The sequence below is a fragment of the Lemur catta genome, chromosome 20 (genome assembly GCF_020740605.2).
Source record: "Lemur catta isolate mLemCat1 chromosome 20, mLemCat1.pri, whole genome shotgun sequence".
In the NCBI taxonomy this organism is placed as follows: domain Eukaryota; kingdom Metazoa; phylum Chordata; class Mammalia; order Primates; family Lemuridae; genus Lemur; species Lemur catta.
Genome location: NC_059147.1, coordinates 15,908,053 through 15,931,961, shown reverse-complemented (window position 1 = coordinate 15,931,961; position 23,909 = coordinate 15,908,053). Strand labels below are relative to the sequence as shown.

The 23,909-nt window shown below is 41.6% G+C and overlaps 1 protein-coding gene across 5 annotated transcripts in view; it reads left to right on the top strand.

The window, feature by feature from the left end:
• The window catches only part of WWOX (WW domain containing oxidoreductase), a 903,487-nt gene that overhangs the window by 30,181 nt on the left and 849,397 nt on the right, over window positions 1–23,909 (top strand). For all 5 annotated transcript variants that reach the window (XM_045533587.1, XM_045533588.1, XM_045533589.1 and 2 more), the window contains exon 5: window positions 21,124–21,230. In XM_045533587.1, the coding sequence (XP_045389543.1) occupies window positions 21,124–21,230 (107 nt within the window). The remainder of the gene's footprint in view (window positions 1–21,123; window positions 21,231–23,909) is intronic.

Genomic DNA, 23,909 nt, shown 5'->3' with positions numbered 1-23,909 from the left:
GATGTGCGAGAACACAGAAAGTTGAAGAATAAATAAATGTCTCTGGGTTTAATTAAACCAAGAAGGAAAGATGTGGTAAGAATCCATATCTCTAGATAGCGTATTTCAAAAAATTGTTTATTTTTTTTCCTGCATGATAAGAAAACACATTTGGGACAGCCCACCCTGAGAAGTCAGCAGGTACCCGCCTGCCTTCAGTAGCAATCACCCAATTGCCTAGACCATAATCAAGCTTTCGAGAACCATGTGCGCCACGCTGCAGGAGAGCCAGAGAGAAGTGCTTAATGTGCCACTCCACTGATGTGAAAGGGGAGCAAATGTTGAAAATGGGCCTTCTGAATTGCAGTCTTCAATTGGCATCTCTGCTACCTGCATGTGGCTGCTCAAAGGTGTTTCCACCATGCAACTGTTTCCTGCAACTCTTAACATTTGCAACAATAAGGCCTCTGATGTAGACAACCTGTTTATACCTTTGGCTGCTTAAAACCTTCATGGTTTGCTGTAAACAAAGATGAACAGTCCCACTGATCAGAGCACATCTAGAATATTGTGTTCCTTTAGGGTTGGGAAGTGGATAAGTTGAAGACCGGCAGTCACCATATCATGTCCTAGGAGCAGCCCTGAAAGGAAGAGGGAATGGTTGGTTAATGGGTAGAAGAAAAGATTTACATAAATTTAGTTCTTGCGATAGCTTAGCTATCCAGGAGACAGAAAAACCTGGCTTACTTCAAGGGACAGAAACAGGACCAACGGACAATTCTGCAAGGAGGCAGCATTCAACCAATTAGAACTGGCATTAGGTGGGGTGGGGTTACTTTCCTCAGGATTCAAGTTGTATAGAAACTAAATAGTAAGTTTTTTGAATTGAAAATGTTTTAGATTTCTGTCTTAGCTTAGGTTCCCACAACAGCAGAACCCGTGAATGTAACATATTTGTAGGTAATATGGGATGTGATTTCAGAGAATATGAGTGAGGGATGGGAGAATTAAACAACGAAGGAGAGAGAGGAGCAATGCAAGGGTGTGTTTTTGAGTTGGTGTCAGTGTTATGGACAACTAGTACTCAACTCCATGGGGCTTTCTGAGTAGCTTTGTGGAGTGCATCTCAGAGATGTCTGCTTGGGGAATAAAGGGCATTTATCCACTGGCTTCTGTCCCCATTGTACAAGGGGGTCCCCTGTAGGTATTGACGTCCCAGCATTTTGGGGTTGCGCATGTACCAAGCAGTTCCCTGTAAGTATCCCATGCTGCAGATTCGGAACCTCCAGTGTGGGAAGGGGGGGATCCACACTGCAGCCCCAGGTGAGGTGGTCTGATGGAGTTTGAGTGAAGCTGGTTGGAAACTGCATGGAACTGCAGCAATAGATGGAGTAGGATGGGGGTGTGAGAGTTTGAAGTGGTGCATGAGAGGGGCCCAATACAGTCTACCCCTCGTACCCTGCTCAGATCTCCTGTACCCATTACGTACAATTCATGGCAGGTCCCTTAAGGTTACAAGCCTCTGTCGGGAATATAAGTCAGTGCCCGTTTGTGATGACTTCTGGGGCTTTAGCCTTCGCCACTGTTACATCAGATCTCTAGGGCTGCCTTAACCAAGTACCACAAACTGGGTGGCTTAGGACAACAGAAATTTATTGTTTCCAAATTCTCGAGGCTAGAACTCTGAAATCAAGGTGTTGGTAGGGCCGTGTTCCATCTAAAACCTGTAGGGAAGGATCCTTCTTGCCTTTTCCAGCTTCTAATAACCCTAGGTGTTTATTGGCTTGTGGCAGCGTAAATCCAGTCTCTACCTCCATCTGCACCAGGTGTCCTCCTCACCTCTCTTCCCATCATTTTCCCTCTGTATGTCTCTGTGTCCACGTTTCCCCTTTTCATAAGGACACCAGTCATATTGGATTGGAACCCACCCTAATGACCTCATTTTAACTCTGTAAAGGCCCTCTCTCCAAATAATGTCACATCTAAGATCCTGGGGCCTAGGATTGCCACATATCTTTTTTGAGGGGTACACGGTTCAACCCATAACAGCTGTGCTGTAGAAGAGATGGTGCTTTTCACTATTGAGGCCATCCAGATGAACAGTAATCATTCCACCAGTCATTCTTCCAGCGGACACTTACTGAGGGCCTACTGTGTAGCCAGCTCTGTCCCAGGACCTGGTGATGACAGCAGTGACCCAAATGTCCCCACCCCTGTGCAGCTTACTTTCTTATGGAGCACGATTTTCAGTAACAGTTGCTCTTTTGTATTTGTCATACATTAGGAGCCAAGTGTGGAATTGCCTGCTTTCCAATAGCAGAGCAGGCTGCCTTGAGCAAACGAGCACCCAGTCACAAAGGTGTTGTAGCACAGGCTTGGTGGCTGCTCTTTGAGGGTGCCATAGAGGCAGTTTAAGTGCTGAGCAGGGCTTTGGATTTGTAATGGTTAAGGTCCCTTTCTAACACGAGATGGTGTGATTGCACAGATGGATTTGCACTGCGACTCTATTTTCTCAAGTACATCATACTTGACTTCGCTCTCTCTCTTTCAAAGGAACAAACAAAGTGTTTTTAGAGCTTTCTGCTTTAAAAAAAAATCCAGGCCATGAGATTTTAACTTTTTTTTTTTTTTTGTCATCCTGTACTCTTTTGAGAATATAATGGAACCTCTGGCCCCTTCCCACAGGGAGAACTAAATGTATTCATAGCCAGGTATTTGTGTACAATTTTTGGGGGGGAGGAAAGGATAGTTTGTGGACACTGAATTAAGAAATCCTGGTGCTTTTCGGGAATTGTAATTGTTAGTAGCAGTTAAATACAAATACTTGCTTTAGAAAGTGCTTTTATTCATAAAAATGCATTGAATAGGATTGGAAATAAAAAATATGCCTAGAAAATGTTTTTGTTAACTTTTTATTATAATGGTCACTTTTCTGATAGAAATTTTTCAGTGTGTAATTAATAAAGTATTGTTGATTTTAGAATTATACTTTGCTAAACAATGGAAATTTCCTAAATAACTGGCAGGTAATGAAAAAAAAATTCAGTTACTGACAGGCTGTCATAGTTGAATCTAAAACCTAGGGGCAAAATACATATATTCTATGTACTTTCCATTTCTAGACCCTGGATTTCTAAATTCTTCCTTATAAAATTTTAAATTTCTTTTTTTTTTTTAAAGATGGGGCTCCCTAATTATTGATTTCCTTCTTTTTATAATCTCTTAACAGATTTGATTTTCACACTGAAGGTAATTATTAAAATGCCTCCTTTGGTGATCAATAAATGTAATTAAGCAAACTAGAAAGATTTGGTATTAGAATTAGGTGAACAATCAAGACTTGAAATTTAGCATCTTATTCTTGGAAGGTACATGGTAAATGTTTATGGAATTGAATTCAGGCTTTGCAACACTTTCAACAGCTTTTAAAAGTGAAATAGTTACTGCCTCTGTGGAAACAGAAATTACTCGAATATTACGTGATGAAAAACTAATGTTAGTTTATTTAAAACAAAACTGTGGAGCAGTGTGTTATAGCCACAGGAACTCCTCAGCCAAATGTTAAGTAAATGTAATGAAAACATTTGTAAAAACATTATCATGCTGCAAAAGAACTAGTGATGCCAGATACCCTGTAGTAGCTGAATGTTCAAAAACACTTGATTGTCATTTTCGCAATTATATTTGTGGTATCTTGGTGGTCATTCACCTTGGATGTGATTACCTAAGTAGCATGCCAGGAAAGCACTATCTTGCTCAAGTGTTACATGGAAAACTTTGTATGAAGTCATGATCATGGGTGAATAACTTTAAATGAAGCCTTTTCCTTGATATACAATATTGTGCTACTTTCCACGGAAAGATGGAATCAATACTGTTGACTATAATGGAGGTTTGCATTTTTCTAATTTCTTATTTAGGCTGATCTGAGAAAAGATGTTCAAATTTCCATTTATTTAAACAAGATGGAGTTCTTGCTATGCTGAAGGAATATTTTTAGCTTAGTAATTTACTTAGAAACTGCCTTATTCAATATTTGATGTTAAATTTGAACTAAAACACATAGCATCATATGACATGGGTTCTTACATTAACATTTTGTTGGATTGGAAACAGAATCAACACATTAGTCATCTTAATTCATTTAAGTTGGCTTTCTCCAGAATTCTGGAATCCAAAAACAACACATTTGTCAATTTTACACACAAAGGGAGAGGCAGGATGTAGTTTATAGTTAAACATCCAGCTTTGCAATGAAAAGCCAATGTGGCTATAGTACACTGAATGAAATTCTGGGTGAAACAAACAGTGTAATAAGATTTGGATGCAAATTGAATACTTAGAAAATTTGTTTTATATTTGTTTTAATGAGATTCTCTTTATATATGCTTTCACAGAAACTTGTAAATTGTCTAAAATTTTCTGTGGTTGTCATCCACATGGGTTCTGAACTTACTGGTGTTATTATTCACGTTTTCTTTCAGAGAAAATCTACAGGTCAAGGTCACCTTCACATCTTTCTAGGCTTAGTTCTTGTTTTGCATAAGGTCTATTCCAAGCATAAGCAAACTATGGCACATGAATCAAATCTAGTCCTCCCCTGTAAGGATTCCCCTGAAAAATTTCCAGAGTTGTTAAGAGAACAAAGTTAATTTCTCCTAAAGAATTGGTATCTTTTTTTTTTTTAATCTATGAGGAGGACAGTATGTTCTATTAAATATTTCCTTTCTTTACCTTGGTTGCCAGGAAGCTCAGAATTAACATTGAAATGCTTAAATAGGTAACCAGCCCACTTCAGGTTCCTGGTAGATCAGGTCTCTTTTTCTTAACATGGGCACACATTTTCACTAATTTTTCTTTTAAATCAACTTTTTGAGATATAATTTACATAAAATAAAATTCATACATTTTATACACGAGTGACTCAACAAATCTGTATACCGCCACCCTAATCAAGATATAGAAAATTTGTATCTCTACAGAAATTTCTCTCCTGCCCCTTTGCCCTAGACAACTTGTTAGTCTTCCTTACCCACTCCTCCCCAGGCAACCACTGATTATTTTAAAATCTTGTGTTGTATGTGATTGTTTATCACATACTGTTTTAAGTACTTTTTGGAAGTGGTTGGGGCACCGGTGATTAATAGTTGCATAGCATAGCTGGAGAAGCTAAGAGTGATTTATTCTATTTAGTCTTCTGGACAGATTTTTAGATTTCCATAGGAGAATTTGAGATATAACTCACATGGAGAACATGTTAGCTAATGTTATATTATTAATAAGTGTGATGTATTGAGAACATGCTGATTGCCAAGAACTCTGCACAGTTATTTCATTTGATTTTCCTAACAGCCTGTAAGAGTACACCTTCTTAATATTCCCCTTTTACAGATGAGGAAACCATGGAGGTTCATAGCTAGGGCCGCCATAACAAAATACCACAAACCGGGTGGCTTAAACAATAGAAATGTATTGTCTCACAGTTCTGTAGGGTACAAGTCTGAAAGTCTGAAACCAAGGTGTCTGCAGGCTTGGTCCCTTCTGAGGCCTGTGAGGAAGACTCTGTTCCAGGCCTCTGTCCTGGGCTTGCCAATGGCCATGTTCATGTTCACATGCTGTTCACCCCATGTGCTGTGTCCACAGTTCCCCTTTTTAGGACGCCAATCATAATGGATTAGGGGCCACTCTAATGACCTCGCTTTAACTTATCACCTCTTTAAAGGCACTCTCCTAATAAGGTCACGTTCTGAGTTACTAGGGATTAGGATATCAACATATTTATTTTTTTTTGTAGAGGGTGTAGGAGATGGTTCTAAGACAGTTCTACCTATAACATTAAGTATTCTTTCTAAGGCCCAAAGGTCACCAGAAAGTGGTGAAGGTGGGATTCTTTTTTTCTTTTTTTTTGAGATAGTCTTACTCTGCTGCCTGGGCTAGAGTGCCATGGCATCATGATAGCTCATGGCAGCCTCAAACTCCTGGGTTCAAGTGATCCTCCTGCCTCCACCTCCTGAGTAGCTGGGACTACAGGTGCTCACCATCACGCCCAGCTAAGTTTTCTATTTTTCATAGGGACAGGGTCCTGCTCTTGCTCAGGCTGGTCTCGAACTCCTGAGCTCAAGCAAAATTCCTGCCTTGAGATCCGAGAGGGCTAGGATTATAGGTGGGAGCCACCACACCTGGCCAGAACATGGGATTCTAACTCAGGTCCGCCTGACTTCAAAGAGTGACCCTTATGCTTCCCCCAAGAATCTCATTTTGTGATTTCAACAAAAAGTAATGAAACAACTTTGTTTTTTTTTTTTTTAAATGATAATGGCATGATCCCAGGAAGAGGAGATGTGTACATGTTTTCTTTTTCTTTTTTTTTTTTTGAGACAGAGTCTCACTTTGTTGCCCAGGCTAGAGTGAGTGCCGTGGCATCAGCCTAGCTCACAGCAACCTCAAACTCCTGGGCTTAAGTGATCCTACTGCCTCAGCCTCCCCAGTAGCTGGGACTACAGGCATGCGCCACCATGCCCGGCTAATTTTTTCTATATATATTTTTAGTTGTCCAGATAATTTTTATTTCTATTTTTAGTAGAGATGGGGTCTCACTCAGGCTGGTCTCAAACTCCTGACCTTGAGTGATCCACCTGCCTTGGCCTCCCAGAGGGCTAGGATTACAGGTGTGAGCCACCGCGCCCGGCCTGTACATGTTTTCTTATTGTGAGATTCAGGCGAACCAATATTCTAAGAGAAAACTTGAACCAGCTTTGCCATGGAGAAAGCTGAAAGGGGCTTTAGGGGCCCAGGTCCTGGAGTCCAGCCTTTACCCTTCCCTATGCCAGCTGTTCAACCTTGGCTTTTCTGAGGCTCAGTGTCCTTATCTGTACAACTGGGGTGATGGTATCATGTGCCCAGCCGTTGAGGTTTAAATGGGACAATGATGTGAAAGTCATGTGTGATCATGAAGCCCTAGATCAAATGTGTTGCTAGAGAAGGTGAGTGTGAGTATTGACAAGACCCGAGATTCTCAGCTTGGAGGGTGCGTCTCAGTCCCCTGGAGGGCTTGGTAGCACAAATTGCTGGCCTGCCCCCAAGTTTCTGATTTAGCAGGTCTGGGTCTGGGTCTAAAAATTTTCATTTATAACCAGTTCCCAGATGCTGCTGCCTGTCCGGGTACCATAGTTTGAGTAGCAAGGAACTGGATCTCTCTTTGATTTGCAGGTCTGGTTTTCAATTTTCTTAAGAGAAATTCCAAGGAGAAGTTAGATTTCAGTCAGAAGTCCTAGCCACTCCACCTTAGTTATTTGCCTAATTTAGGGATGACATAAATACTTTGCTCTTACTTCCCTGGTAATTGAGTCTGGGGAGCTTAGAGAAAACATCGTGATTTCTTCTTTTCAACAAAGAAACCTGGTAAAAAGCACAGGTGTGTTAGCTGCAAGGGCTGCCCAAACAAAATACTGCACACTGGGTGGCTTAAACAACAGAAATTTACTTCTCGCAGTTCTGGAAGCTGCAAGTCCAAGATCAAGGTGTTGGGAGGGATTGGTTTCTCCCAAAGCCTGTCTCCTTGGCTTGCAGATGGACGCCTTCTCCCTGTGTCTTCATGTGGTCTTTCCTTTTGTGCCCCCATTCCTGGTGTCCCTCTTTCTTCTTATAAGGATACTCGTCTTATTGGATTGGGGCCCCGCCCTTGTGACCTCATTTACCTCCTTCAATACCACCCTATCTCCAAATGCAGCCACGTCGAGGGTTAGGACTTCAACATATAAATTTAGGGGGGAAGCAATTCAGTCCATGACAACCAGTGAGATTCTTGATCTGTTTCTTCTTTGATTTCACATTTTTTTTAAATTCCTTTTCCATCTCCGTCTCAAAGCACTGAAAGAAATCAAGTATACCTTGTCTTGATAGAGTCTTTAAAATGTGTCCTTCGGGGCAGGCTGCATGTTTGAGCCAAATAAGCATCTAGTTGAGCATGCTTCCTCAAGCTGGCTAATCCAGGAAGGGAAATCTCCACTGGTATCTTTCTGTGGCTGCTCCTCTAGTGCCTGGGTCCCCAGTGCTGGGAGCTGAGACCCTGGTGTGCCAGCTGGGTTGGGGTGGGAATCCTCTGTTAGGGATCTAATGTCTTCACCAGCTCATAGCTCTTTCTCTCCCTTTTGAATTTCAGTTGAGCCCAATCCCTGATCGTTCACATTGCCTATATGTTGGGGCTCCTACCTCTTGGCCCAGAGGCAGCAGCTGGGGGTGGAGAACCAAATAAAAATTTACAGCTGGCTGAGTCCCTGGGAGTCAGGCAAAATCAGTCTCAGCTGGAAGGCACTCTGTGCCCCTCTTACATTTCATGCCAAGCAGGTGCCTGATCACAGCTGATGGTTAGATTACACATTTCCTGAGAGGTATAGATTTTAAAATTGGTATGTTTCAACAATCCCTGGTCATGGTATCCCAAAACAAAATCTTATCAAACTGGAAACTCCTTCCCCTCCTCTCCCTTCTGAGGGAGTGTCATTTTGTTCAAGCAGATCTTCTCAGATAGCGTACAAAGGGATGGAAAATTTCTTTTACTGAAGGTATGCCCTGCGGGGACCCAGGCGCTGTAATCACTGTGTGTTATACCAAAAAAGTAAGCGTCAAACCAGTAGTGATTCTTTGTGCTTTGTTCTGTGTATTCTGGCACGTGAAGAAGTGAGGGGAAGAGTTTTAATTTCCTTCCCCTTTTGAAAGTCGACGTTGCCAGCAGCCTTCCACTCGGAACTGTCGTGGGCTGACTACTGCAAGAGAACTCACTAGTAGCAGAAGCTTATGGCTTATTTTAAATGTTTTCAAGTTGAATTGAGATAGTGTCAGTATTTGTGTTTAAAAAAGCAACAACAACAGTAACAAACACACAGCCAAGCCACTATTAGATTTTGTAAACTTAAAGACGTAATTGATTCTATTAAAGATATTATCTGGTTATGTAGATTATCAGAGGTACTTAAAAAAACAAAATAACAAGACAAGCATTATCCTTTAGGTGTTTTTGTGTTAAACTCAATTTGCTTTAAATTTTTTTACCTTTTGCCTCTTTATTGTACTTTTTGAGCAAATCTTTCCTTTTATTCATTATTGCTTCCTAACCAACCACAATAAATGTGCAGTTACCAATTTTGTTTGGAGTTGTAGGAGTCATTGATTTTAGTCAAGGTCCTGGTGGGCCTTGTTAATGGAACTCTCTGGCCGTTCATCTAGTGTCAGAGACCGAATTTAAGTCATATTTTTGAGAAGTTGCATCTTAAAACGTTATAAGCGATGGAGAATGAAAAGTCAATTTGGATACTTTAAAAGTGAGCCTCAAAAAAGTGCTGAATTTTCCCAACATTGTGTTTTGAGCACCTCCACATGACTTTGGGAGCATAAAGAATTTAATCTTTTCAAGAGGCAAAGTAATATACCACTTTTTTAAAGGTGAGAGCCAAGGTCGATCTGAAATTAAAAAAAAAAAAGCACTTGAATTAGAAAGGGAGTGCATTGTCCACATTGACGATGCAGGATGGAGCAGGCTTTTTCATTTCTGGGAGCTCTCAATGGAATGAAGAAGGTTTTTTTAAAAAAAATTATTTTTTAAACAATTCCTTCTTAACCACTTCTTAATTGACAGGAGTGGAAAATATGCTGGGAGACAGGCTGCTCATGACCTCTTTAGTCATTAAGAAAGTCAAAGAAAGGGGTCCCTTTTTGGAGTGACACAGGTTCAGGACCCTGGTGGCTGCCCTGCGTACGCTAAATCATAAAGAACCCCGTCTCCAGCAGACGAGAAAGAGGAATGGAGGCCTCCGTAGTGAAAGGAAATCCTTTCCCAGCTGTGAAAACAATGAAACGTTCAGTAATATAATACGGCGGCGTGCTTGCAAATTCAGAGTTGAGTTCTCTTCTCCTCTTAAAGTGGCTATAAATTAGTCCATCAAAGCAAAAAAGGCCAAACTTCAGGGTAAATCTTTCCACTTCTAAGCACTCAGAAACACTTTGGTTCTCTCCGTAGATACTGGTGCGAGTACAGAATTATACGAGCTGAGATCATGGGTGTGTGCCTGTGCACGTGTGTGCAAGTGCATGCCCGTGTGTGTCATTTGTTAGTTAAAAAAAGGATTGCCTTCTGCAGAACATAAACTTTAGCCAAACAGCATGTGTAGGGTGTGAAATTACGGAGCCATAGCGTTCTTGCTTATATTAATGCCAGGGAGCAAAAGAAGCTGAATCTTGTTCACAGCCTTTAAAAGACATAGTGCTTTCTACATCTAAAAAACTGGATTTAAGACAATTTTTATGAGGGGGACTTTGTTTCTGTTTTTGTTTTTGTCTTGTTTTATTTTTCTTCCTAAGGATCTGGGACAAGTTTATAAAAGTGTCTCGTGCCCTTTGTTAAAAACTTCAGTGTTGTGTCATTTTCTCTTTATTGGAGGAGTCTTTATATTTGACTTTGACTTTATATTTGGAATTAATTTTAACTTTATTTAAGGCACCAAAGCCTTTTAGAAATTAAAGAAAAAATTTGACTGTAACTTGTAATGTCTGTGATGTTAATATTGTCCCTTATTAGTTGGAAGTATAGAGGTGGGGTTAAATGAAATCTGTAATTTTAAGTTATAGACTTTGGAAGAATGTGGACAGAAACTTTAATTTCTGTAGATTAGTGATCCCGTCTCATAGGCCTTATGTGGAGAAATGTTTGTGAAAGCAAAAGATGGTGTTAATTCTGAGCCCTGTGATGAAATATTAAATAAGAGAAAGGAAAATTTGCTCATGTATCACAGTTTGGGGATAGATTCCATAAAGTAAATACATTTATGTAATAAAGTAGCTGGGAGACCTCAGTTCTTTGTCTTGACAGGATGATACTAAAAGAGGCACTGGCCAGCTGTCGACGGGCCACTTCTCTCCCTTTCAGGACAACTGCTTAGTACGTTTACCTTAAATTGTACAGATGCCAAGCATGTACATGTAAGTTGAGAAACCTATATCCCATAATATCCACAGAGAGGGACGGTCAAGGTGGCTCACGCCTATAATCCTAGCACTCCAGGAGGCTGAGGCAGGAGGATTGCTTGAGCTCAAGCATTTGAGGTTACTGTGAGCTATGATGATGCCACTGATGACGCCACTGACTACACTCTAGCTGGGCAACAGAGGGAGACCTTGTCTCAAAAAAGTAAAAAAAAATCTACTGAGAATACGTATCAAATTCTATAAATTGTATTTAAAAGACAGTTGAGGCTCTGTGGGGCAGGAGGCTGATAAGAGTGTTCTAGGCTGGCTTCTGCTGTCCTCAAGGGGCTCCTTGGAGTTTGTGCCTATAACCCTACAGAAAGGAAAAATCCTTCCTCTCTGCTTTCAAACAGAACACTTCTGACACCAATGTGTGGGGGTTTTGCCTATATTAAGTAATTCTCCAACTCACCAGAGGCCAACTGGTATCGTACAAATCAGTTGTGATACTAACTACCCAGGGTTAGCACAGACCCCACAGATGAAGGGCTCAGTTTCACAAGACATCCCCTACTTTAGACACTTTAGACACATCACAAGTCCCAGGCTGTCACCTGCACTTCTGACCAACTGGCTAAAAATTAGGGGTTCTCACAACCCTTTTCTCAGGTTTGATGATTTGCTATAATGGCTCACAAAACTGAGGGAAACGTTTAGAATAGAGATGAACAGCCAGATGAAGAGGTACACAGGGCAAGGTACAGGGAAGGGTGCGGAGCTTCCGTGCCCTCTCTGGGCACACACCACCCTTCAGGCCCCTCCCTGTGTTTGGCAACCTCACCAAAGCCCATCCTTCAGGGTTCTTATGAAGGCTGTTATGTAGGCAAGACTGGGTAAATCAGGGGCCATTGGTGATTAAGTCAACCTCCAGTCGCACCCCCCTTCCCCCAGGTAGGGGTGGGAGGTGCTGATGAAGCTGAAAGTTCCAACCCTGTAATCACATGGTTGGTTCCTCTGGCAACTACCCCCCATCCTTCAAGAGTTGCCTCATTAGCATAAACTCTGGTATCATTGAAAGGGGCTTATTATGAATAACAAAAGACACTGCTGTCATCCCTATGGCCCCAGATATTTCAAGAGTTTTAGGGGCTCTATGCCGGGAACCTGGTTGAAGACCCAATGTGTATTTCGTGCTGAATCACAATGTCACAAACCCCTGGTGACACGGTGATGGTGGTAGTTTGGGGACCAGATGATGGGTGGGTACACCTGCTTGAGCTCAGGCCATACTGTGCATTAGGGTCCTGCCCCTTTTTTGCCCTCTGATCTTGTGAGTCCCTTAATCTCTGTGATCATTCATTTTCTCTAATATGGAATGATGACAATGACACTTCCCAGGGTTTCTGTGAAGAACACCTTAGACTTGATGTATTTTGTTAAGCACATGTTGCGGTGCCCAGCATATAGTAACACTCCCAAGACCTCCTGCCTACCTGCAGGAGGTGTTTCAACAGTCTTCCCTGCAAGTCAGGATGCTCAGAAAATACTTTGTTTGAAAGAGGAACAGGTTCCTCCCTTTTTTTCTCCCTTGCCTTGATTGCTCTTTATTAAAATTCATAAAGGCCTATAAATTGCCAGTTAGATATCATTCAGTTTGTTATTTTTAGTTTCTTACTATAACAGACAGACATGCATGTGTTCAAAATTAAAATAGCACAGACGTTATAAAAGGCACAATAAATGTTCCTCGCCTCCGTCCCGAAGTAATCAACGTCAGTGCCTGCTCAACCGCATTTCTCCCCGATGTTGGGTTTCCTATGTATGCTCTTCTGTACTTTGCCTTTTTTTTTTCTTAATACCGTAACATGGAGAAGTTTCCTTTCATCTCCATATCATTTCGCCTCATTCATTTTAAGTGCAGTACGGTATTTTGTCCTATGCTTGCCGTGTAATTTATTTAACCTAGCTGATGGACATTTAATGTTGGCTGCAGTCTGTTATAAACAAGGCTTTATTGGATATTCCTCCCACATTTTTGCCCAAGTTGGTGAGTCTATTTGTAGGATAAATTTCTGATCCTGGAATATCTGGGTCCAAGAGCATGTCCATTTCAAATTTGATAGATATGGCCCAAATGCCCCCAAAGATGTTGAGCCATTTTATATGCCCTCCTCCCCCATTAATACATGAGGTTGCTTGATTCCTTCACACCTTTTCCGATACTAATACACTGCCCAATTTAGTTGCCTATACAGACTCTGTGTTCATTGGGCCTGCCTAGGACTGGGTTAATTGTAATCTTTAGGCACTTTTCTCACTGTGATTCCTAACCAGGACTGTCACTGGCAAGTCAAATGAGAACTTACTCACCCAGCACTGTGGCAGCACTAGTAGCCAGCCTGGGAGTCAGTCTTCTTGTGTGATCTTACTCAGTCACTTGGGATTTATTGTATAGCTTTGCAAAACATTACAGCCTCAGCCTCAGTTCTGCCCAAAGCACATAGATGCAGTGTATTTTAAAAAGATATTCCATGGGAACTGACTCATTTCCTACTTCTGTATTCTCATCTCTTGAATTGGCAGCTTTTTTTTTTTTTTTGGTAAATGTATTTGAGATGTGTTAATGTTATAAAGGATATTTAGGAAGCTCAGTGTACTACTTGTTGCTTGTTATATTCAACACATACATTTAAAAAGCAGGGCTGGTGATGACTTATTTTCCTCTGCAGAGACCTGTGTAGTTTTGTAATTTCTTAAGAGTTGGCAGCTGTGGATGGTGTTTGGCGAGACCCATCTCTAACTCTTTGGAATTGAAAACTACATGATTGAAGTGGTGAGGAAAGAAAATGTGATCATTTAGGTAATTAAAGTAACTACAGAAACAGCATTATGGATTATCTGGTCATTGCAGATGTGGCATTGACCTTATAGTCGTGGTGACTGTATGTCCTAGGACTTCATCTGAAAATGCCCTGGGAGAGTTGAATTTCAATATCACGGTCAATGTCATGTCACTGTAATTTCATTTACATTAATCAGATCAGTTTGGAAAGTGTGGTCTTTGTACTTTTAGGAGAGTGTAGGAGTAACTTACATCCTTAAAGCCAGTAGTTTATTAACACAAAAACTCTCCCTAAATTTGAGTTGTCCCAAAATCTAACTCAAGGTGAAAGACATTAGGTTTTATCTTCTTGTCTATACGTGCCAGTAGATCTCCAGGGAAAGAGAGGACTGTGCTTGGAAGATTCTGCAACTTGTTGATTGGTTCCTAAAGATGGCTTTAGTGGTGTGTTCTAGGGGTGTGTGTGTGGTGGGGAAGTGGGTGGAAATCACAATCTCTGTGGCCTTTTAATTGTGCACAGTTACAAGTAACATTTGTCTCCAGTGTTTCACAATTATAAATTAATAATAACAACCCATTAGAAATTATGGGTATTGTAAGCCCAACTCCTTTGGGCATCTTAATAAAAATGATAATTAAAACCATAATTTACAGTAAATGGGGACACTGCCCAAGTACATCCACAACATGGAGAAAATTAAAAAACTCAAACCCAAAGGAACCTTCCTGGCATCGGGGAAAGAAACTGCCTTGTTCTTAGCTCTTACTTCCATGGGAGCTTTGTCAGTATTTGCGGGGACTGGGTTTCCACCCTAATGTTTTTTGTGCCTGAGGAATCTGTGGGCAACTCTGTCCCCACTTGTCCAGCCTACCAGTGTGTCTCGTGGGGTGTGGCCACCTTCTCTGTCCCCTTCCATCACCAGGCACAAACCACTTCTCCCATTGTGTTCCCTGTCTGGGTGAACAAATCACCAAGCTTACCAGTGGCCCAGGGGTCACTAGACTTAGGCAGTCACCAGCTTTGTAGGGTTTTTGCTTGCTAAGTTGTTTTCTAATTTATACTGTTCACTGCTTAGCACAAGAGCACATCTCGTCCTCTCCTGGCTGGTCACAAGGCTGCAATCTCTTTAGCCAGTCCAGTGTCTGCATGAGCACTGGAGGTACCTTCAGTGGATAAAACAATAATAATAACTTATTACTCCCTGCCCCCACTCTTTCACAGGTGCCCACCACCTGAAGAGGAGCCCTAGGTTTTAGCTTGGTGTGTGGGGTTTCATCTCCGCTTCAGTCCCTGTGCTTTATTCATGTGGAGCTGTTCACCAGTCTTTGATCTTTTTTTGCCATGAACCCTGCCTTTTTGCTTGTCTGTTTTATCCTTATCTCCTTTGGTCCCACTGTAGTTCTTGGCCCAGAGTTCCTGCTGCCACTCAGTGACATTTGGGAAATGCAAAGGAGCTCGCACCACACATCCAAATCCTGCAGATCCCTGATTCATTACCCTCTCGCCTCTCTGTGCAGCACTGGGTGCCGCTGCCAGGGTTTTCAGGGTGTAGGTAGCATCCCAATCTTCTCACGCTTGACAGAGTAGGGTTTGACATGGTTTAAATAAAATCTAACTAGGTCAGTGGGAAACAGTCTTTGAGATTTGGGATTTGGACGTTAATATTTGAATTGAGACTGTTTTGTGGTAAGGCTTGAGTCATCGTCTTCCCCGGGTAGTGCATACCTGAGCATCAGGTGCTTGCAGTGGCCGAGCAGATAATGCCACCAGCAAGGGTGGTGACCATGGCTACCCAGACAGCCCAAACCCCATCTCCAGCTGGCAGCGGCTCCTCAGCTCACCTGACTGTCATCAAGTGGGATTGGGGGTCCAGTGTGCTCCCGTTGTAAGCTCTTTTAGAGAAGTTGGATGTCTAGCTTTGGATTATGTGATCTCCCCAACTTTTTAATGCTGACAATTAATTTGGGTTAGGAAGAAAGGAAGGAAGATCTTATGGCATAATGTCAAAAAAAAAAAAAAGGAAGAGATGGCAGGGGAGAGAAAGGGAGGAATGAAAGGAGGCCGGGAAGAAGGAGAGAGGAGGGAGAGATGGAAGAAAGAAGGAAGGAAGGAAGGAAGACAAAGTGTGGCCCAAAGAAAACAGGTCAGTGGACTTAACTGTGATCACCAGTTTGTAACCTCTATTCTAGAGAATGAGGACAATGGTAAGATAAGCAGGTATTTAATTTTGGGGGGGTACCTCTTCCAGTTTATAGTACTTGAATGTTTGTACTGAAAGCTTAAAGACAGTAAGATATTAAACCTCCACAGCCACTGAATTTTTCTGATTAGATCAGATGTAACAAGTGCTAGAAAAACTGATGCTGCCCATTGTTTTAAAATGTCTTCCTTTATTTTCTTTATATTATTAGCTTTAAATATTCTTCTGAACACACTCTTGCTATCTCCATGCAGTTAAGCTGGTTCAATTTAAACATTGTCATAAAGTTAATTTTTTATAAGATGAATCAGGTTATTAAATTTAGTAAACCATTGCCTTCATTATTTTGCACAAACTTTGGCACCGTGCAGAATTGGCTTAGCACTACTACATTTAGCTAATTAAACTGGCCATCAGCTGCAGTATTACAAGAGTGAGGGATGCTATTCTCATGGGCTTTATCCAGGACTTTAGCAGTAGGTAGCATTATTAAACTTTTTTTTTTATAAAATGCTACACTCCAGAGATATGGTTTACTATAAAAGTGTTATTGTCCTTCCTGTTAAACCATCATCTTTTTTGAAATAGCTGTGCTTTGTTTTTGCTCCAAAGGCAATTGTAAAGAATAAGAAAATGGAGTTGTCTAGTGCAGCTTTTAAAAGTAGACTAGCAATGTGTAATTCGTTGCTTAGATAAAGGAAGACTTAAGACCCAGAGTATTATTTCAGAAGACACAGCGACAAACGACTTCCCCATGAATACAGTCAGGAATTCTCTAAAGGAGAGAAGGGCACAAGCCTGTGCCTCCAGCCTGTTGCTGCCGTCGTATCAGATGTGCCCCTTTTGGTAATAGAAAGTCCTTTGCTGTAGGTTGTTTTGTCAAGTGAGATCGCATGACTTTGACAGGTTTGTTTGGGAAAATAAAACTCGATAGAGAAAGGACGTGCTTTTTTTCCCCCACAGATTTCTTGGTAGCGTCATTCAAAACTGCAGGGAGCGGTATCTTTGCGGGTTTTTAATATTTATTCATTATTAAAAAGGAAGTTAGAAGGCCATCCGAGTTGCAGTTTGAAACAACTTGGATTGTTTTAAAATACTCCAAAATTGTGGCCTCTTAGCAGTCTGAGAGAACCATTCATTCCGTTGGCAGGTAGTTACTGAGTACTACAGGGTGCTTGTTCTGTGGAATACAGAGATGAAAAGGCAGAAGTCCCAAGGAGTTTACTGTTACCCTGGGAAGTTGGTAAATAAAGCTCTGGGGCCTGCCTGGCCTTGCATTCTATTGGTGCTCTCTCAATCCTTTAAAAATATGGTTGCTAATGAATGACTCAGAATTGTGTGTACCATCTTCCCCAGTCTCCTACATCATTTTTTCTTTTAATACCCTTTGATGAGAATGTGAGGAAAAATATTTCTGATCATTGCACTGACCTGGAAATTTCAAAGGGACCCAGAGTCCACCATCTTCTCCTAGGGCTTCTGGTGCATAAGGCTTACAAGTGAGGTGGTGTGTGGCTGCTTCATGTTGCCTCCATATGGCCGTCAGCATTTCATTAGCCTGATTGATGGGGTGCATCAGTCAGCAAGATTTCGTCCAGTGCCTGCCCTGAGCCGGTGTTGGAACAGCTGGGCTTCAAAACCTGCTGTTTTACTTCTCTCCCTTCTCCCAAGTGATTTGGGTGTCTTTGGCTCACTGGGAATAAGGGGTAACATTGGCATCACAGGTAAAAATGAGTAAATTTCAGATAATCGTCATCTTGCCTCATAGCTTGGAGATGGGCTTCACACATTTTACTACACACACCAAAGAGGAGGCAAACAGATTGACATATTAAATAGTTCAGATTAGAAATCTCTTGTGCATTGTTTTAACATCTAAGTATCAGAAGTCGTCCTTAGGTCATAAGTGGATATTTTAGAATCAGAATTTGGTAAAATCTCAAAAAATAACTTCAGGTCGTCTCAACATTGAAGTTCAATTGTGTTGGGCAAATGGAAGGGGGTAATTTCTTTGCATTCAAGTTGATATTAAAGCCATTCAGCTCTTGGGTAGCTGTTGGGAACAAATCTAAGATAGCGCTTTTAATTTTTTATTTTTTTAAAGAGACAGGGTCTTTCTCTGTCCCCCAGGCTTGAGTGCAGTGGTACGATCACAGCTCAATTCAACCTCAAACTCCTGGATTCAAGCGATCTTCCCACCTCAGCCTCCCTAGCAGCTGGGACTATAGGCACGCACCTCCATGCCCAGCTAATTTTTTAAATTTTTTTGTAGAGATGGGGTCTCACTATGTTACCCAGGCTGGTCTTGAACTCTTGGCCTAAAGCATTCCTCCCGCCTCAGCCTCCCAAAGTGCTGGGATGACAGGCGTGACCCACCAACAGCTGGCCGAGAGAGTGTTAATTTTTTAGTTGTAGTGACTGACTGTGCCGTATTTGGTAGGTCATACAAATCAGATAGGACGCATAGAATTAGGACACTAGGATTTTGGAAACAGCAGGCAACTAACATCTGTTTCCCACCTACTGTGGTTATGTTGGGCTCTTAGTGCATGTTTATCACTTATTCCCCATTTTACAGAAAAGATAACTGAGTTTCCGATGGGTTAGAGTTGCAACCTGAGGTCTCACAGCTTGTACATGGTTAAAGCTGGCATCAACACAAGTGTGTCCAGCTCCTGAGTCTGAATTTTTCTCTGTGCTGTGCCAACTTTCCTTGAGAAGTAGGTTACGTAAATAGACTGTTCTCCATGAAGATTAGATCTGTGGAAGTGATAAGAATGAATGAACTTTACTGGGCTCTTTGACATAGTGATCTCAGTAAGATAATGATACTCTGGTTTTCCATACATATTAACATTATCTTGGAAACATTAATTTGTGGTCATTTGACATGGATTTGGCTAAATTACATTGCTGCCTTCCCTAGTAGAATTGATCACTTAGTTTGCTGTCGCACTGTATACTTTGTAGTCTTCAGCCACAGCTTACAAAATGTGGTGTTTTCCAGTTTAGAGCAATGGTTTGGGGTTCAACCTCTGGAATTAGACTGGCTCCTCTTTTTCCCCTCCCCTTCTACCTTCCCCTCCTCTCCCTTTTCCTTCCAAATCTTTTTGAGATGATTTTGAATTATGGATTCATTTCTTTAAGTATAGGGAACTTACCAGTTTTTCTATTTCTTCTTGTGGCAATTTTCTAGTAGTATTTTCCTAGGTATTTGTCTTTTTCACCCATATTGTACATTTACTGGTATAAAGTTGTTCACCATATCTTAAGATCTTCTTAGGGTTTGTAGGATCTCTATCTTTTTCTTTATTTTTAATTTTTAAAAATCATTTTATTGAGGGCTGATTGACATATAAAAAGCCATATGTATTTAATGTGTACAACTTGATGAGTTAGGAGATAAGTGTATATACCTGTGAAACTGTCTTCACAATTTATGAGATAAACATATTTGTGACCTTCAAAAGTTTCCTCCTGCCCTCTGTATTATTATTGTGTGTGTGTGTGTGTGTGTGTGTGTGTGTGTGTGTGTGTGTGTGTGTGTGTGTGAGATAAGAACACAACATAAAATCTATCCTGTTTGTAAACGTTTAAGTAGACAATACAGTGTGGGCACTGTGCTGAACAGTGGATCTCTAGGGCTTTTCCATCTTGCACAACTGAAACTTTGTACCCTTTGATTACTGTCTCCTTGTTTCTCCCTCCCCTAGCCCTTGCCAACCACCATTCTACTCTCTGCTTCTGTGAGTTCGACTATTTTAGATTCCTCATATAAAAGGTATCATGTAGTATTTGTCTTTCTGTGTCTCGCTTATTTCAACATAAGGTCTCCAGGTTCATCCATGTTGTTGCAAATGGCAGGATTTCCTTCATTTCTGTTTTCTTTTCTTTCCTTTTTTTTTTTTTTTTGATACAGTGTCTCTGTCAGGCTAGAGTACTGTGGTGCTGTCATAGCTCACTATAACCTCCGGCTCCTGGGCTCAAGTGATCCTCCTGCGTCAGCCTCCCAAGTATCCCTTTAAGACCCCAACCAACAGTTTGGTTCATTTACCAGGGCCCTAAGCTCCAGTTTGTGTCTTTTTCCTGCTGTGAGACTGCCAGAACCTCAGCCCATCATGTCAGGCTCTCAACTACTACTTTTGGAAGTGGAATATGCCTTGAGGGAGAAAAAGCTGCCAAATGCTGGCCTTTCAACTTTTTCAGATCTTGGCCGGAAATTTTCTCAGTCATTATGTCCTTCTGATGCCTTCAAACAGATGTGTGTCTGTATGTATATGCACATGCACGCAAGCGTGTCTTATTTTGTCCAGGTTTTCTAACTGTTCTCAGTAGGAGGGTGGGTCTAAGAAACCTAGGCTACCCTTGGAGGGAGTGGAGGTGCTGGAAACACCTGTTACAGAGCAGAGCATGATGTCTTTAACCTTTAGTAAAGGATCTGGTCACTGTTGTTGGTCAAATAGCTGGCCATGCCATGAGCTCTTCTATGGCTTGGCCTTTTACTTTGAAGTCACTATGCCCGTGGGGCAAGTTTTCTCACCCTCACACTTTTGATGGTCTGGGCCAGGTGATTCTTTGTTGTGGGGGGCTGTGATGTTTTGCAGCATCCCTGGCCTTTACCCACTAGATGCCAGTAGCACTCTTTTTTTTTTTTTTAATTTTTTAATTGTTTTTGAGACAGTGTCGCTCTGTTGCCTGGGCTAGAATGCCATGGCATTGGCCTAGCTCACAGCAACCTCAAACTCCTGGGCTCAAGTGATCCTCCTGCCTCAGCCTCCCGAGTAGCTGGGACTACAGGCATACACCACCACACCCAGCTACTTTTTTCTATTTTTAGTAGAGACAGAGTCTCACTCTTGCTCAGGCTGGTCTCAAACTCCCGACCTCAAGCAATCTTCCAACTTTGGCCTCCCAGAGTGCTATGATTATAGGTGTGAGCCACCGTGCCTGGCCAGTACTCTTCTCCACAGTTGTAGCCACTGAAAAAATGTCTCGAGACATTTGTGCCTGCCCCCTGGGGGCAAAATTGCCCCTAGTTGAGAAGTACCAGGGTAATGCAAGTGGTGCTCAGCAGAGGCCACTGAACATGACTCAATGTGTGGATATTGTGTTTTCTAATGTTGACTTTCCTTTAAACCACAGGGTTTGAAACCGCCAAGTCTTTTGCCCTCCATGGTGCACACGTGATCCTGGCCTGTAGGAATATGGCAAGGGCCAATGAAGCAGTGTCACGCATTTTAGAAGAATGGGTAAGTACTTGACTATTTTTGTTTTTAATTGTTAGATACACATGCCAGGCTAAACGCATGGAGATTTTAGTGCAGTGTGTACAGTTTATTGCTTTTGGAATAATGTCTTTATTTTTAAAGTCATCTTCACTTTGTTTATTTTATGAATGAAAGGATGAGCAGGCCCATTATCCATGCATTTGTTTATAGTTCATTGTCAATGTCATCTGCTTTATTAGTCAGTGGTTTGGAAATGTTTACTCATTGAACTCCTTTGTTAAGAAAAATAAAATGTGGTTAACACCCACGAATACAACTGAGAGGTTGTTATCTCATGATTTTTAAGATTAGAAGGGAATAGGCTTTAATCCTATCTCTGGTTTTTTGCTCTTCTCCGTGTGTGTAGATGTTGGTGTTAATATGTCTCTGCATAAACATTTATTGAAGGCTTGTAGTGCTCTTGAGACTAAGGGTGTAGCATCAAACAAAACAAAATCCCTGCCCCTCATGGGCTTACCTTCTAAGTAGGAAAAACAGACCATAAAGGGATAATCAAGTTTAATGTTTAAAGTCAGGCTGCTATAAGTACAGTCAAGCAAAAGAGATGGGGAGTGACAGCCGGAGCTCTTCTCTCAACAGAGAGCCTCCAAAGCAGTGACATTTGATCTGAGACCTGAATAAAGTAAAGAAGTAAACCATACAAACATCAGGGAAGATACTTTCTTAGCAGTAGGAACGGCATGTGCAAAGGCACAGTGGTAGGAACAGTGGGAAAATTCGAGGATCATCAGGGAAGCTGGTGTGGCTGGAGCCAAATGGAATGGGAGGAAGCAGGAGAGGTGCCAGTGAGGGTGGGAGGGCATCTGGTAGGGTCTCCAGAAAGATGTGAGAGGGTGTAAACTAGAGAGTGATGTGAGGCGATTGCTTTTTTAACATGATCACTGGGCTTCAGCGTGAAGTATAGACTTCATTTGTTCATTCACTTGTCATTCATTCACTTACTTACAAAGTGCATGACTATGATGGGTGCTGGGGTCTACTGTTAGGAAAGCCACTGTCTTTCTAGAGCTTTCAGCCTATTGTGAAAGACAGATTTAACCAAAGAAACATAGACATCAGTGTAAACTAGCAAAAATGGTGACTCCTTGATTCAAGGGGCATATGCATTTAAAATTTTGGTACCAATTTCCCAGTTGCTGTGTAGTCGTGTTGCTTCAATTTCCATTCGACCGACAATGTAGACAGGCAACTGTTGTCTAGCAGCAGGGAGTGTTAAACTTGTAAAACTTTGTCCATTTGATGTTATATTTTAAACTAGAAACATAAAATCCCAGTGGCCCTAGTGATATTATAGTAACCATATTGTACAATGATATTAATGTTTAAGCCTGTCTTGGAAGATAATGCTAAAACACAATTGTTTTTGCGTCTTTAAATTTATCCTCTTCTTTTCTTAGAATACAGTACGTATGAGAACAGATTCATCTGCTTTCATTTCTATTTTAACTGTTGTTTGCTGCATAGAGACAGAAATTCCTGGATCTTCTCTAATTGGTGGGACTCTGGATCTATTTGGTGCCTCAGTTTCCTCATCTTTGAAGAAGAAGATTGGATGGAAGGTCTTAAAGACCCACCATTCAGTCTCTCTTTCTTGCATTTTGAGCCATAATTGGGTCCTTGTGAGTCAGTTTCACATGATAGAATTTATCATTGTGTTGTTCTACTCTACCGTATAGGACCTTGAGGTAGACCAGCAATCCCAGAGAAAGTCATTGTCAGGACATGGGAAAAGAAAACAAGAGTGGAAACAAAACTAATACTCACATGCCATTTCAAATGTTTAAATTAGATTTTATAGGTTGTAGGCTGAAGAAACTCAACCCATTCATCATCTCTCGTCTGTTCACTTGTTCTCTGTGTATACTATTACACTGTGCTCTTCATTTCTCCTAGATTATGATTTTGGAAGCTCAAATGTAGCACCAGAAGCCATCATTAGCATCTTGCATCATTGAACTATTAATATAATGCAGAGAGTGTGTGAAGTCTTAAGACTTTCCTTTGGTGGCCTACGTTGTTGGGCTTGGTCCTCAGCCATCCCCACTTCCTCACCCTTGACATTTGCTGGTCAGCTTTCCTTCAGTCCTTCCTTAGCTCACATCTATGTGCAGGGATTTCATCTGGCGTATCATTAAATACCATCTCCTTGTGTTTCTCAAGGTCAGCTTGATCGACTCCAGTTTTTCAGGCTGCTAGCCAGCTCAAGTGTGTTCATACTTCATCTGGGATGGATCTTATCAGTATTGGGGCCGGGAAGGTACTGCAGCATATTGGCACCTCACGGGAGATTCTCACAATGATCCAAAGTTTTTTGTTGCAGCAAAAGCTCGTTCAGAAGGCTTTGGGCCGTTTGGCCCGGCATTGGCTCTCACATGCCAGGGCTCCACGGGCATTCTGGGCTTCGATTCATCTCTCTCTCACCAGCTTGTTCTTCCCTGCCTGGTCTTTCTTTTACTGCTTTCACTGCATAGTCCTGGATTGCCATATTCCAGAACATTCACGTCTGCCTCTTAGCCAGTGGAATACTCTTCTCCTATCCACGATGGGGCAGCTACCGTCTCCCACCCACCATCTACCAAATTCTTGTCATATGCTGTGCCCTGGGCCAGGTACCTTATATCCCTTGCTCAGGAGGATGCA